At 28.4% G+C, this 16,828-nt stretch overlaps 2 protein-coding genes across 2 annotated transcripts; both read left to right on the top strand.

Annotated features, from left to right (window-relative positions):
• Positions 1-318: 318 nt before the first annotated feature.
• Positions 319-5,246, top strand: LOC145944668 (uncharacterized). Its single transcript, XM_083053189.1, has 2 exons — positions 319-552; positions 3,443-5,246. The coding sequence occupies exon 2, from the start codon at positions 3,502-3,504 to the stop codon at positions 4,927-4,929; it is 1,428 nt and encodes a 475-aa protein (XP_082909315.1). The 5' UTR covers positions 319-552; positions 3,443-3,501; the 3' UTR covers positions 4,930-5,246.
• A 664-nt stretch (positions 5,247-5,910) lies between these two features.
• Positions 5,911-11,152, top strand: LOC145944621 (uncharacterized). Its single transcript, XM_083053062.1, has 2 exons — positions 5,911-6,323; positions 9,222-11,152. Exon 2 carries the CDS (start codon positions 9,281-9,283, stop codon positions 10,724-10,726), a length of 1,446 nt encoding a protein of 481 aa, XP_082909188.1. The 5' UTR covers positions 5,911-6,323; positions 9,222-9,280; the 3' UTR covers positions 10,727-11,152.
• Positions 11,153-16,828: the final 5,676 nt, after the last annotated feature.

Genomic DNA, 16,828 nt, shown 5'->3' with positions numbered 1-16,828 from the left:
TATATGTCACTGAAAAATAAATTTAATATCATATAAAATTTTAATTAAAAAGAATTCGTGAAGAGTAAATCAAAAAGTCTATTATGTATTTTTCGGGGACAATTTTCCATTTCGGAAACATATTGTATGATAGAGAAAAGAAGAAAAAATAAAATGTATTGATTGTTATTTATTTGAAGAAAAGACATTTTTAAATATTCCTTTAATCATGCAAAGAGTTGAAGGAGGAATATGTAATGCTCCCACTCCTACTTATTCGCATTTATGTCGGACAAAGTGCATTTTGAATCAGACCTGCAAGAATAACGATAGAATTGCTAATAGTTAAAACAACTGGGGGCCGCTCATAAGACCTCTATATATTGCGACTTGCAAATCTCCGAAGTACATTTATTCACGAATGAAGAGACTACAACGGCAAATACTTTATCCATTTGAAGATTGCGAAGTATATACGTGTATGCGATCGTTTACGTGAATTACAAGCAAAACCATTGAATTTTGAAGCTAATGTACGTCCAAAATCAACGACTGATATCTTCTCGTCCAAGAGTAAGTAAAGAATTTTTTATTCTGTCTATAAACTTTTTTCATTATGATTGCTTTTAGATTAATTTAAAATAATTTATTAAAAATTAATTAAGATCTTGTGACATTTTTTGCCATCCAACACAATTAATCGAAAGTGAACGATAAACATTTATTATCAATTGTCTACAGTACAGCAACAAAATTGTTTCATAGTTTCTTGCTAAAATCTAGCTAGTTAGATTATATGTTTCGGGTTTTTCATACATTTAATTTTTATTATTAGAATGCATAAATATGCCATATATGGCATCGATTAACTTCTACTTTAAAATTTTTCATTGTGATCAAATCTTTTCTTGACACTTTTAAAACGAATTTTAACAGATAAATCTAGCATCGACAAGTGTGTTTTTAAATATACGTACTTGAATTAAAAATTCTAGCAATAAGTAATTTTGTGAGAGATTTCGCGAAAAGAAAATACAACTACAACAAGACATAAGATAATCGTAACAATTTTTTTATAAAAAAATCGACATTAAATAATTGAGAAATTTATAAGAAAATAAAGAAATAAAATAATGCAATAAATTTCCTATAATTGTACATATGTTCTAACAATACAATCTTGTACATGGATATTTTTTATAATAAAAAAAATTAATTAAAGAATTTATAAATTAATCCATTAAATTTTTGACATTTAAATTTTTGACCATTAAATTTTTAACATTTGTACATGTTTTAAAAATACAATGTTATACATGGATGGATATATTTGCGAATCGGATGCCCTTTACCTTAGAATTACTTCTTTTTGCAGAGTTCTCTTTCTGATTTTTCGGAATTTTTATTCCTTTTCAATATATAATATAATAATGCGCTATATGACAAAAGTGCTATTTGAAACGTAATTGATTGGAACAAATTAAAATCTTATTATTACTTTAAATGTTTACAAGCTACAACATTATGTTTTTACAAGCATTAATATCATCGATTATATAAAGTTTTAATTTACGTCAGTACAATATAATATTTACGGCTTATAGTCATAAATGATTTTAACATTATTACTCATTATCATTTAATCCCAAAGCAATCAGAAAGTAAAAATTGAAAGTCGTATCTGGTCATTCTTTCAATATCGTGTGTTACGCAAATCTTAAATTCCGAGTAAATATTGTGATATGAAGAGAGAAAAATAGTAGAAAGGGACACGCTGCGATACGTAAAACAACGATATCTTACTGCAACGCATTATAATGTTTTTATCAAGTACAACCGATTAATTGCGTAGCTTATATACATATTTATATCCAGATTTGTAAACTCAGTTATAACTTCGTCTGTACTACATATAATATATGTATATGTATATATATTCAGAGTGTAACCTTGTTTAATTTATAGATAAATATTTAAATTTCTCAAGGGCTAGAAAGCACTACACTCGAATAGTGATGCGTTAGTTTCAAGGAAGAATTAATTCTTATTAAAACTGATTAGTTGTGCACAGGGCACAAATTTTCTTTGGTACGACATACCAAGAAATTAATAACTAATAAATCTTAATTCAAGATTCTATTTTTAATAAACCCCTGTCTTCCAGTGCACAACTAATCAGTTTCCATGAAAATTAATTCTTTCTTGAAACTATTATTTATGTCCGACTCTTTCTAACTAAAATTTAAATATGTATTTTACATTGAGAGACTTACTAAAGTCTTAATTTTGTTAATCTATAAATATTTACTTTGGAAATTATTTCTTGGACGATTGACGAATTTTGAAAGAAATGTTAAAATATGTGAAGAGAAAAGTTTGCTGTAAGACATGTCAAGGAAAATTAAATGCAATTTCCTTTAAATAGAATAATTATTTTTTTATGGTATAATTTAATTTATAATGTCGAATACTAAGAAGTACTTTATTATATTTACTATTTCTGTTGGCAAATAATTATTCATCTCGTTAGCTGTAGTCAATAACACTAACATAAAAGTGAGAGAATATTTATTAAGACGCTGATGTGTTTATTCATTAATTGCAAGAAGAAAAAAAACCGACTACAATAGTCTATAAAATAATAATTACACAATAAAATGTAACAGTCCGTTTTTTTTTAAATTTCCTCCTCGTGTGTCGATTTTATTAGCAAAACTTGTAGTTTGAACTCGTAGTAAAACAAATAATATAATATAAACAATTTTAAGTAAAAATTGAATATCTGAGGAACTACATATTAGATAATAGTTTCAGAATATAAGTATTTTTTTTCTTAACATTTCACGCTTTGTCAAATTTTAATATGAAAAGTAATTGATCTATTAAAAAAAATATATATATTTAACCTATGAAGTTCTTCTTTAATACTCTAACTAACAAATGTCTTCTTCGATATCAAGCGCCTTAAAAAAATTATTTTTTAATTTAATACATAATATTCAAAATATAAAATATTTATAAATTAATATTTATAGATTAAATTAAAATGGATTATATATTTATGTATATACATATACATATACATAGACATTACACATGTGTACAAATTTATGGAATAGATCCACTAACTTTTTTATAATTCGAAATTGTTTTTTTCTTATTGTTTACAGTATTTTATCATACATATTTCAATTTGTTAACACTTTTATTATAAATGAAGAAATAATCAAGAATCACAATTGAGTTAATTAAAAAAAATTGTAGCATAAAATATTAATCGGTTAGAATTTAATGAAAATATTCAAATAATTGTATTGCAGTAAAACTTAATTATTATTATTATTTTCAAGAATAAAAAATTTATTTTAACATGTTTTTCTTTTAAATAAAATAGTTTTTAAAATGCTCACTTTTATAATTTTATATACTTATATTCTTATCGCGTTCTATTTCTTTTAAATAGATTTAACGCTCGGAACTTTGCAAATATTTACAAGACAATTTATAAATCGTCAAACAACAATGGCACAGTCGAATGAATTGGAGCGACCTATGCTAAGGAGAAAAAATATAAAAAAATTCAACGAAAATCTACCGAATGATGCAACAAACGATGTTACCACGGAAGAGATCCAGAAGAATAGCGATTTTATGAGTAACTTTGAATCTGTTGATGATTGCGACAAATCGGCTCCTGCTTCATTGAACAATCTCACAGATCAGTACAAAAAATTCATAACAATGTGCAAACAGGAACTCGACAGTAGCTATTTGCCAAAGGATTTCGATCAATGGACACTTAAAGAGCAATATGACCATCTCATAAACAATACTAGCATATATTTCCCGAACATACCCGAATCTCTAAGATTTATTTTACCGGCGACCTTCGAAGATGGAGACTGCGGTCGACCAGCGAACGAAAGACCAGATTGGTTAAATATGGACAAGTTTTATCGTGGACAACAATTCGCCCTGCGTTATTTTACCAGCCTCTCCATAAACGGCCTAATAAGTCTGCTAATGATATTCAACTTTGCCGATGGACTGAAGCCGCTGATCCTCAGCCAGAAATCCAACACGCCATATCGCGCCTTTAAACGTTACTTGTCGACAAATAGACGTTTCAGGAACTGGTACATGAGCAATCCTTGGTGCGAAGAAACGCAGGCCTATCAAGATATCCAGAAGGTACGAAAGCTGCATCGCAACATGAGACAGAAGTTGTGTAGGACAAGCGACGATCAGATCGATCGGGAGACCGAGATTCCGCATATAATGTGCCCGGCGTTTAAGACGATCGCGAAGGACTTTGCGGATGCGTGTCCGACAGCGAAGAGCTGGCAATGTCCGTATACAATGTCGAGGATGAAGGGTCTGAATCAAGGCGACATGTCAGGCACGCAGTTCGCTTGCATGGGCCTGATAGTACTCTATCCTGAAGAGTTCGGAGTGCACAACGCCAGCGACGAAGACCTTGAAGCATTCTGTCATCTCTGGCGCGGACTGGGCTACTTGTTGGGCATCGAAGATCAGTACAACTTCTGCCGCGGCAGTTTGCAGGACGTACGCCAACGTACCGAAGACTTTATCGAGCATTGGGTAAAGCCAAATTTTCGCAATGTGACGGCAGAATGGGAGCACATGTCCATCTGCCTCTACGAAGGCACCGGTTACATTGCTCACTTCAACAGTTACAAAGTTTTTCTGCTCTATCTATGTGACATATTAAAGCTCAACATGCCTCGCCTATATAAGTCTCTCAGTTTGTCGGAAAGAATAATGTACATGCTGTTGAAAGTTATATTTTTCTTGTTGAAGTTGCCAGGTGTTTTCTCCGTTATGAACGCGAGGTTTCATAAGGATCTGAATCGGGCGTCAAACATAGGACGGTCAGAACATGCTAAACTTAAAGAGAAGTCATCTAAGGTCGTTCGGAATTTGTCGTAGTGTAAATTTAAATCGTTTAATTGAACGAAAGATTTTATGACTTAAGTTTTAATGTCTTTCAATCATATAGATATTGTGATAATCAAACGAATCGTATTTTTTTGTCAGAAGAGATTACTCTGTACTGTTAAATTTAAAGTTATACGTTCCTCACTTATCTATTACGATGATAATATCAACGGCTACAATTTAGATTTAAGATATTTAAGAGGTAGAAGTTATAGAATACATTTTTTATAAGCTAGATTTTATATGAAAATGTCAACGAGAGTTGCGAATTATAAAAAAGCGACTGTTACTTTTCAAATTTTTTATAATGCTACATATCTAGATAGAATACTTAGTATTTAGTATACTTCTAAATTTAATAACTTAAAAAACTGAATAGATTTAATTTATTATTTTATATAATTTATTTATGATTTTATTTAATGAAACGTAATGTGCTTTTTATTCAATGACATGAATGTACTTTCAATTTATTTTGAAAGTAGAATTTATAATTAGAATTAGAATTTATTTCTAATTTATTTCGTATCTACTTTTTAACTTATTGTATTTATTTATTATTTATACATTAATTTTTAATTATTTTGTACTCTACTGTACTGTATTATTTATTATTTATTAATCAAATTGTTTTTTAAAAATAAATGTTATTTGTATATTATACATGGTGGTATATTTATTATATGATAAATATAATTAAGAGTATATGGTAAATGAAAAATATGAGCTGAGAACTTTAAAAATATCAAAATAAAAATTATCAGAATACATAGAAAAAAAATACAAATCAAGCTTTTAAATATCTCAGATATATACATATATGAGGATTATACATATGTCACTGAAAAATAAATTTAATATCATATAAAATTTTAATTAAAAAGAATTCGTGAAGAGTAAATCAAAAAATCTATTATGTATTTTTCGGGGACAATTTTCCATTTCGGAAACATATTGTATGATAGAGAAAAGAAGAAAAAATAAAATGTATTGATTGTTATTTGAAGAAAAGACATTTTTAAATATTCCTTTAATCATGCAAAGAGTTGAAGAAGGAGGAATATGTAATGCTCCCACTCCTACTTATTCGCATTTATGTCGGACAAAGTGCATTTTGAATCAGACCTGCAAGAATAACGATAGAATTGCTAATAGTTAAAACAACTGGGGGCCGCTCATAAGACCTCTATATATTGCGACTTGCAAATCTCCACGAAGTACATTTATTCACGAATGAAGAGACTACAACGGCAAATACTTTATCCATTTGAAGATTGCGAAGTATATACGTGTATGCGATCGTTTACGTGAATTACAAGCAAAACCATTGAATTTTGAAGCTAATGTACGTCCAAAATCAACGACTGATATCTTCTCGTCCAAGAGTAAGTAAAGAATTTTTTATTCTGTCTATAAACTTTTTTCATTATGATTGCTTTTAGATTAATTTAAAATAATTTATTAAAAATTAATTAAGATCTTGTGACATTTTTTGCCATCCAACAAAATTAATCGAATGTGAACGATAAACATTTATTATCAATTGTCTACAGTACAGCAACAAAATTGTTTCATAGTTTCTTGCTAAAATCTAGCTAGTTAGATTATATGTTTCGACTTTTTCATACATTTAATTTTTATTATTAGAATGCATAAATATGCCATATATGGCATCGATTAACTTCTACTTTAAAATTTTTCATTGTGATCAAATCTTTTCTTGACACTTTTAAAACGAATTTTAACAGATAAATCTAGCATCGACAAGTGTGTTTTTAAATATACGTACTTGAATTAAAAATTCTAGCAATAAGTAATTTTGTGAGAGATTTCGCGAAAAGAAAATACAACTACAACAAGACATAAGATAATCGTAACAATTTTTTTATAAAAAAATCGACATTAAATAATTGAGAAATTTATAAGAAAATAAAGAAATAAAATAATGCAATAAATTTCCTATAATTGTACATATGTTCTAACAATACAATCTTGTACATGGATATTTTTTATAATAAAAAAAATTAATTAAAGAATTTATAAATTAATCCATTAAATTTTTGACATTTAAATTTTTGACCATTAAATTTTTAACATTTGTACATGTTTTAAAAATACAATGTTATACATGGATGGATATATTTGCGAATCGGATGCCCTTTACCTTAGAATTACTTCTTTTTGCAGAGTTCTCTTTCTGATTTTTCGGAATTTTTATTCCTTTTCAATATATAATATAATAATGCGCTATATGACAAAAGTGCTATTTGAAACGTAATTGATTGGAACAAATTAAAATCTTATTATTACTTTAAATGTTTACAAGCTACAACATTATGTTTTTACAAGCATTAATATCATCGATTATATAAAGTTTTAATTTACGTCAGTACAATATAATATTTACGGCTTATAGTCATAAATGATTTTAACATTATTACTCATTATCATTTAATCCCAAAGCAATCAGAAAGTAAAAATTGAAAGTCGTATCTGGTCATTCTTTCAATATCGTGTGTTACGCAAATCTTAAATTCCGAGTAAATATTGTGATATGAAGAGAGAAAAATAGTAGAAAGGGACATGCTGCGATACGTAAAACAACGATATCTTACTGCAACGCATTATAATGTTTTTATCAAGTACAACCGATTAATTGCGTAGCTTATATACATATTTATATCCAGATTTGTAAACTCAGTTATAACTTCGTCTGTACTACATATAATATATGTATATGTATATATATTCAGAGTGTAACCTTGTTTAATTTATAGATAAATATTTAAATTTCTCAATGGCTAGAAAGCACTACACTCGAATAGTGGTGCGTTAGTTTCAAGGAAGAATTAATTCTTACTAAAACTGATTAGTTGTACACAGGGCACAAATTTTCTTTGGTACGACATACCAAGATACCAAGAAATTAATAACTAATAAATCTTAATTCAAGATTCTATTTTTAATAAACCCCTGTCTTCCAGTGCACAACTAATCAGTTTCCATGAAAATTAATTCTTTCTTGAAACTATTATTTATGTCCGACTCTTTCTAACTAAAATTTAAATATGTATTTTACATTGAGAGACTTACTAAAGTCTTAATTTTGTTAATCTATAAATATTTACTTTGGAAATTATTTCTTGGACGATTGACGAATTTCGAAAGAAATGTTAAAATATGTGAAGAGAAAAGTTTGCTGTAAGACATGTCAAGGAAAATTAAATGCAATTTCCTTTAAATAGAATAATTATTTTTTTATGGTATAATTTAATTTATAACGTCGAATACTAAGAAGTACTTTATTATATTTACTATTTCTGTTGGCAAATAATTATTCATCTCGTTAGCTGTAGTCAATAACACTAACATAAAAGTGAGAGAATATTTATTAAGACGCTGATGTGTTTATTCATTAATTGCAAGAAGAAAAAAAACCGACTACAATAGTCTATAAAATAATAATTACACAATAAAATGTAACAGTCCGTTTTTTTTTAAATTTCCTCCTCGTGTGTCGATTTTATTAGCAAAACTTGTAGTTTGAACTCGTAGTAAAACAAATAATATAATATAAACAATTTTAAGTAAAAATTGAATATCTGAGGAACTACATATTAGATAATAGTTTCAGAATATAAGTATTTTTTTTCTTAACATTTCACGCTTTGTCAAATTTTAATATGAAAAGTAATTGATCTATTAAAAAAAATATATATATTTAACCTATGAAGTTCTTCTTTAATACTCTAACTAACAAATGTCTTCTTCGATATCAAGCGCCTTAAAAAAATTATTTTTTAATTTAATACATAATATTCAAAATATAAAATATTTATAAATTAATATTTATAGATTAAATTAAAATGGATTATATATTTATGTATATACATATACATATACATAGACATTACACATGTGTACAAATTTATGGAATAGATCCACTAACTTTTTTATAATTCGAAATTGTTTTTTTCTTATTGTTTACAGTATTTTATCATACATATTTCAATTTGTTAACACTTTTATTATAAATGAAGAAATAATCAAGAATCACAATTGAGTTAATTAAAAAAAATTGTAGCATAAAATATTAATCGGTTAGAATTTAATGAAAATATTCAAATAATTGTATTGCAGTAAAACTTAATTATTATTATTATTTTCAAGAATAAAAAATTTATTTTAACATGTTTTTCTTTTAAATAAAATAGTTTTTAAAATGCTCACTTTTATAATTTTATATACTTATATTCTTATCGCGTTCTATTTCTTTTAAATAGATTTAACGCTCGGAACTTTGCAAATATTTACAAGACAATTTATAAATCGTCAAACAACAATGGCACAGTCGAATGAATTGGAGCGACCTATGCTAAGGAGAAAAAATATAAAAAAATTCAACGAAAATCTACCGAATGATGCAACAAACGATGTTACCACGGAAGAGATCCAGAAGAATAGCGATTTTATGAGTAACTTTGAATCTGTTGATGATTGCGACAAATCGGCTCCTGCTTCATTGAACAATCTCACAGATCAGTACAAAAAATTCATAACAATGTGCAAACAGAAACTCGACAGTAGCTATTTGCCAAAGGATTTCGATCAATGGACACTTAAAGAGCAATATGACCATCTCATAAACAATACTAGCATATATTTCCCGAACATACCCGAATCTCTAAGATTTATTTTACCGGCGACCTTCGAAGATGGAGACTGCGGTCGACCAGCGAACGAGAGACCAGATTGGTTAAATATGGACAAATTTTATCGTGGACAACAATTCGCCCTGCGTTATTATACCAGTCTCTCCATAAGCAACCTGATGAGTCTGCTAATAACGTTCAGCTTCGTCGACGTACTGAAACCACTGATCCTTAGCCAGAAGTCCAACACGTCGTATCGCGCCTTTAAACATTACTTGTCGACAAATAGACGTTTCAGGAACTGGTACATGAGCAATCCTTGGTGCGAAGAAACGCAGGCCTATCAAGATATCCAGAAGGTACGAAAGCTGCATCGCAACATGAGACAGAAGTTGTGTAGTACAAGCGACGATCAGATCGATCGGGAGACCGAGATTCCGCATATAATGTGCCCGGCGTTTAAGACAATCGCGAAGGACTTTGCGGACGCGTGTCCGACAGCGGGAGCGACAGAGAAGAGCTGGCAATGTCCATATACGATATTGAGGATGAAGGCTCTGAATCAAAGCGACATGTCAACCATTCAGTTCGCCTGCATAGGCCTGATAGTGCTCTATTCTGAACGGTTTGGAGCGCACAACGCCAGCGACGAAGATCTAGAAGCATTCTGTCATCTCTGGCGTGGATTGGGCTACTTGCTGGGCATCGAGGATCAGTACAACTTTTGCCGCGGTAGTTTGCAGGACATACGCCAACGTACTAAAGACTTTATCGAGCATTGGGTAAAGCCAAATTTTTGCACGGTGACGGCAGAATGGGAGCACATGTCCATCTGCCTCTGCGAAGGTACCGGTTACGTTGCTCACTTCAACAGTTACAAAGTTTACCTACTCTACCTGTGCGACATATTCAAGCTCAACATGCCTCGCCTATATAATTCTCTCAGTTTGTCGGAGACAATAATGTACAAACTGTTGAAAATTTTGCTTTTCTCGTTAAAGTTGCCAGGTGTTTCCTCCGTTATCAACGCGAGGTTTCATTGGCAACTGAATCGGGCGTCAGACATAGGACCTGAAGAACATGCTAAACTTAAAGAGAAATCATCTAAGATCATCTCAGAATTTGTTGTTGTGTAAATTTAAGTCGTTTAATGTTTAATTAAACGAAAGATTTTATGACTTATTAAATTTTAATGTCTTTCAATCATATATGTATCGTGATAATCAAACGAATCATATTTTTTTGTTAGAAGAGATATCTCTGTAAAGTTAAATTTAAAGTTATGTTTATCACTTATCTATTATGATGATAATATTAACAGTTATAATATTTGGATTTAGGAAAATAGAAATGATAGAAAGTATGTAACACATTTTTTATAAGCTAGATTTTATATGAAAATGTCAATAAGAGTTTGAAGAAGACGAATGTTATTTTTTAGATTTTTTATAATATTACATATCTAGAGAAAATATTTATTGTTAGTATTTAAATATTTCTAAATTTAATTAAGGACATTGTTATTACATATTATTCATTAAAAAAACGGAATAGATATAATTTAGTGCTATATATCTAGAGTCTAGAGAGAATACTTAATATTTAGTATACTTTTAAATTTAATTTAAGAGGATTATTATTATATAATTAATATATTTAATTGGACTTTATTTAATGAAACGTAATGTACTTTTTATTTAATGAAATGTAATGTATTTTTAATTTATTTTACAATTAGAATTTAGTATATTAAAATTAGAATTTATTTCTGATTTATTTCTATAATAATTTATTTTTTAATATATTGTATTTATTTATTATTTGTTAATTAAATTGTTTTGTAAAAAATAAATGGTATTTATGTATTATAAATGGTATATTTGTTATATGTGATAAATATAATTAAGAGCGTATGGTGAATGAATAAAAAATACGAGCTGAGAATTTTTAAAATATCAAAGTTAAAAATTATCAGAACACATAAAAAGACAAATCACAGGTTTTTAAATATCTCAGATATATATATATATATATATATATATATATATATATATATATATATATGATTACGTCGCTGAAAAAAAAAGAAATTTTAATAATAAAATTATTAAAAAGAATTCGAAAAGTGAAATATCTAATGTGTATTTTTCGGGGACAATTTTCGGATTCGAAAACACACTATATGAAAGAGAAAAGGAAAGAGAGAAGATACATTAATTTTGAATCATTTGAATCAATGAAAAAAGACATTTTTAAATTAATTTTTTTAATCATGCAAAGAGTTGGAGAATCGGAGAACATATATAGAATGCTTCCAGTCCCACTCATTTCACTCGCTTGTATTTATGTTAGAAAAATGTGTCTAAATGTGGCTTGCATAAATGATAACTTTGCTAATAGTCACGCTAATAGACACGATGTGTCCCTGATAAGGCCAAAAGCCTATATAAGACTTTAGACTCTGCAAAACGTCGCGAAGTGCAAGTTCATGACTAAAGAGAGATTAAAATAGCAAGTACTTCAATATATTCGAAAAGAGTGCGAAGTATATACGTTTCATTGACATGTTAATGAATGTATCATTAATATCTGCTAGCGTTTGGAATAAATTAGAAAACTAAGGCTCAATACTAAATATTCTATAGCTTGTCTTATAGTGGAAGATCGATTAGCTTGTCTTATATTGGGAGATAGATTCAAGATTCATTGTCGAGCCTAATTGCAATCAGCGTTAATTTAATGAAAATGTCGATAAATATATCCTTAGTGAGTTTTATTATATTTTGTTACGTAACGAGAGTTATAAGATAAAATAAAGATATGTCTTAATTGTTGGAAATTATTTTTAGTTCCAGACGATAAACATATCTTTCTTTCATTAAAGTATGAAAAATATGAGTCATATACTCTCTTTTCTTTCACGGTTTTTTATTATTTATCTTATTGTCTGCTATATATATAAACGATTATTCCTCATTTCTTAAGCGTTATGTCACACTTCTACACTAGAGAGATAAGAAGATAAAAAGAATCTGTCACCACTGAAAATTGTTTTCGCAATGCGATGTTTACATTTTTCGTATTTGAATTAAATTTTAATATGTTATTATATGTAAATAATAACAATTATAGATATAATACAAGTAATCTTCGATTATAACATATGACAATAATAAAATCGTTATCGTTGTATGTTATATTTAATTATTATTATTATACTTAATCATCATACTCTATTAATTTTTTTTCTAATTATTTTATTTCTCGTTTAATTTCTCTTGACAATTAATTACCAATAGATTTTTAAGGTAATTATTCACGAATAAATTATAATTGTTAGTCAAACAAATTATATGTGTTAATGAAAATCAACAGTATATCTGAAGCTTGATAAAATATTTTATTGTTTGTTATAATTTCAATATTAATTATGTAAGTGTGATTTGAACGGTTCATTTATAATTTTATTTATTTTTTCGGAATTAATTATCAACAGGACAAATTTGAATGAGAACAGTATTGCGTTCACTGTAACAAAAAATGAAATGTATTACATAAAAATATGTAAAATTACATAAATAATAAGTGTGAAATGTATACATTTTCATTATTTATCGTGTATATTTACACTTATTATTTATGTAATTTTACAAATTTTTATGTAATACATTACATTTTTTTTACAGTGTTCGCAATATCACGTTTAATCGATTGCTTAAAGATAATATAACAAATTTACATAAAAAAATTATGAAGCTCAATGAACGGAGCACGATTTCCGCGAGCCTGATAAAAAGAAAAAAAAAAGATAATTGTTCTCGGCTCGTAATACCAAATAAATATGTCGTGATTAATATGTCGATAAGATAATACAAGCTATACTTATAATTGTTCTTCCGAGTTGTGTGTTTTATTAATGTATTGCTTCTATAAATATCTCCTTTATCAATGAATATGGGTTGCAATGATTACTATGAGTGCATGAGTACCGCAAGAAACGATCGATCTTCGAACGTAACAATGTCAATTGATTGTCATCAAATAATTACAGCATGTTGAAAGTCTGCCTCACTTTTTATATCTAACAATTATATTATTTTACATATAATACTTTATCATTAGCAATATTAATATGCTTTTGCGTATTCTTTTTATAAAAATAACCGAAGAATAAGATTTAATCTACAATTCTGCAAAATTAACAGAATTTATCATAATGAAAAATCGAGCTTGAATTAATTCTAAAAATTAAGACTCGATGCCTAAAAGATTAATTCTTATTTTCATTCTTAATTTTAAAATATTATTAAAAATAATCACAACATTTTTCCGACTCTCATTAATACAGTGAATAATTCTAACAATTGTTATGAGAAAGTATCGTAATGATTGGTGTCGCGATAATGGCAAAGGAATAATACATATACGCCATAAATTGATGTAGAAATACTTTCTAAGAGAAAGAGGAAATGCAAATAAATGATTATTAACTAATTGATTATTTGCGCCGTAAAATGTAAACTATTCCAGAGAGAAATCTTTGTTGGCTAAACAGGAGATACGTAACTAATTGTAAGTATAGATTATATATTTCGAAAACATTTCAAATGAATTTGTTAAGAAATCATGTTGACGTGAAAGTGAAGCAGACTTTCAATATGCGTGACTTTATCATTTCCTCTTTGCTCGTGATGTAGACCTTAGACCAGTCTCCAATCTCTGATTGGAAAACTTTGCTAGGATAAAGAGGCTAGGATAAACATAGTATGTATGATAATTTATTCATGTTATTGTGTGTCGTCATTTGCTGATGCGTAATTAACAATGATTAGTGCGGGTGAAATTACGGATGATGGATATTCATTGACGTATGCAAACATATCAGCCTCTTCAGACAGTCTGTTGAAAGGAAACTATCTTTATCTTATTTTCTTCTCTCTCTCTAAGTTCTACTTCTGTGTGCTAGGTCAGTCAAAAAGGTCTCAAGATACTGACATATAATTTTAATCGTATTTGAGTAATCGTTTAATTGGTTATTGTTAATGGAGACAGTGTCTCGTATACAAAATATACGTTTTTGTTATTTTTTGTGCTTAATTATATTTTAACTTCAATGAGAATAAAAATATCAGCTTTATTTGTAATGATTTCTTTTTGAGAAAGTATCAAACATAAAAGTTAAATCTGTGAAAGATTGATTCGTGATTTTGATCTTATTATTTTAAAAAATTATTAAAGACAGTACATCTTACCAATTTAATCATTTATATAAATTAATATTAATTAAAAGCTTTAACAATTGCGCTGGGGAAATTTTATAACTGGGGGATTCGAGTGGCGTCATGGTTACGTCAGAAAGATGGTACATACATCACGTAAAACGCGTATAAACTTTCCAACAGGAAAAAGAGATGCAGTAAACAAAGTGACTCATGTCATTGTCATGAAATTTCTTTCGATGAAAATTTCCGGTTGGAGAACTTCCTACGCTAAACAAGGGATATACGTCACTAACAATACAGTAGATTGTATCCTTCGAGAACAACTTTCAAGCAAATTTGTTAACAAATTGCGAGGACATTTGATTTTATCCTTGTTTCTCTTTTGTTCATGACGTAAAGATGGGCTTCCAATTCTTGATTGACACATTTGCTGCGAAATAACGATGTATTTATGTGATATTTTATTGATGTTGACTGTCGTCATGTGTTGCAATCTCTATAGAAAACTGACGCTATCAAGGAATGATAAATGAGCACAAGGAAATTTGTAAAAAGTTTCTGTTGTAATAATATTAACATGCTGCGCATCTTCGAATAATCTCTCTGGGAAAAACCATCCTTTTCTTTTTTCTTTCTTTCTCTTTAAGTTCCACTTCAGCACACTAATTGTAAGTTGTTGACTCACAGATATTATCTATTATGTAATACGACATACTTTGTGAACAATATTTCACAATTCATTTTTTGGCTATTTAATGTAAAATTTACTTGGGACCAAAATGCAGATTAATAATCCTTGATCATAATAATTACTGTAGAAAATAATACTAGAGAAAAAATAATTATTGATAATAATCTAACAAATTAATATATAAATGTATACAATAAAAATCTAAAATATTCAATCTAAAATATTCATATCATATGAAAATTACGATTTATAATTCGATTATTCGGTATTACGAGCATGTAGAACTATCAATCTTTTTTTTCCCTAGATTTTCTTAGATTTATATTTGTTCAATGAAAAGATTTCTTTGACATAATCTCATACAAGTTGATTCTTTTGCCATAGATGCAAAATTCCAACTCACAGTCCGATATTTAATATCAGACATATTTAATTTCCAAAGTAGTGTGAAACATTTATTTTAATAGAAAATGTATAACAAAAAACTAAAACTGATTAGGCCTCTATTTCTTTAGAAATTAAATGCTGTATTCTATCAGCTGATACACTGAAATAAAAAATTTGTTAACTTGACTAAACCTTTCAACTAAATTACTATTTTGTTAATTGAACACATATTAGTATTTAAGTCAAATATACAGTTTTGTTAGATTTAATATGCTATATTTAATTTAAACATTTCAATATATTCAATTAACAAAATATTATTTAGTTGAAAGGTTTGGTCAAGTTAAATTTTTTTTTCAGTGTACAAGCTGATACTTGATTAAGCTACTCATTAAAGGTTCTTTGTTTACTGTCATTCGCTTATGTATTAAATCAGCTTTAAATAAAGGAGAACTAGTCCATCGGAGCAAAAAGAGGGTCACGGTTTGACTCTGACAATGAGCGAGCAATCGCGACGCGTGAATCACGCGAGTCGCGCACGTGATTGAACTTACTACTTATACGTAGTACGCGCGTAGTAGCCATGATCTATCCCACTCCTAACACTTCCATGCATGCCAACGCGATCACTCATTCATGAATCGCGAGCCCGATTTCATAATTTTATATAATTTTAGCGAAATATCTCCGCGGAAGATCGACGTAACAGTGTGCGATAAACGAATCTCAAGGACGAATCTTGCAATTATTCGTCTTCTCGTGCATCTCATGAATGAGATTGTCAGATTTTTTCGAATCATATCATATTATTATTGTGGAATTAAAGTCTCTTTGATTATGAGACCGATATATTAATTCGAAGCTGATTAATTCTCGAGTAAATACTATATATATTAGAGATGCACTTGACTGGTAGAAATATCCTTTAATTACAGAGA

This window comes from Prenolepis imparis, unplaced genomic scaffold (genome assembly GCF_030444845.1).
Source record: "Prenolepis imparis isolate NDT839.2.m4 unplaced genomic scaffold, iyPreImpa1.0 SCAF_13, whole genome shotgun sequence".
Classification (NCBI taxonomy): Eukaryota; Metazoa; Arthropoda; class Insecta; order Hymenoptera; family Formicidae; genus Prenolepis; species Prenolepis imparis.
The sequence above is the reverse complement of the archived record's forward strand: the minus strand, read 5'-3'. Positions and strand labels throughout refer to the sequence as shown.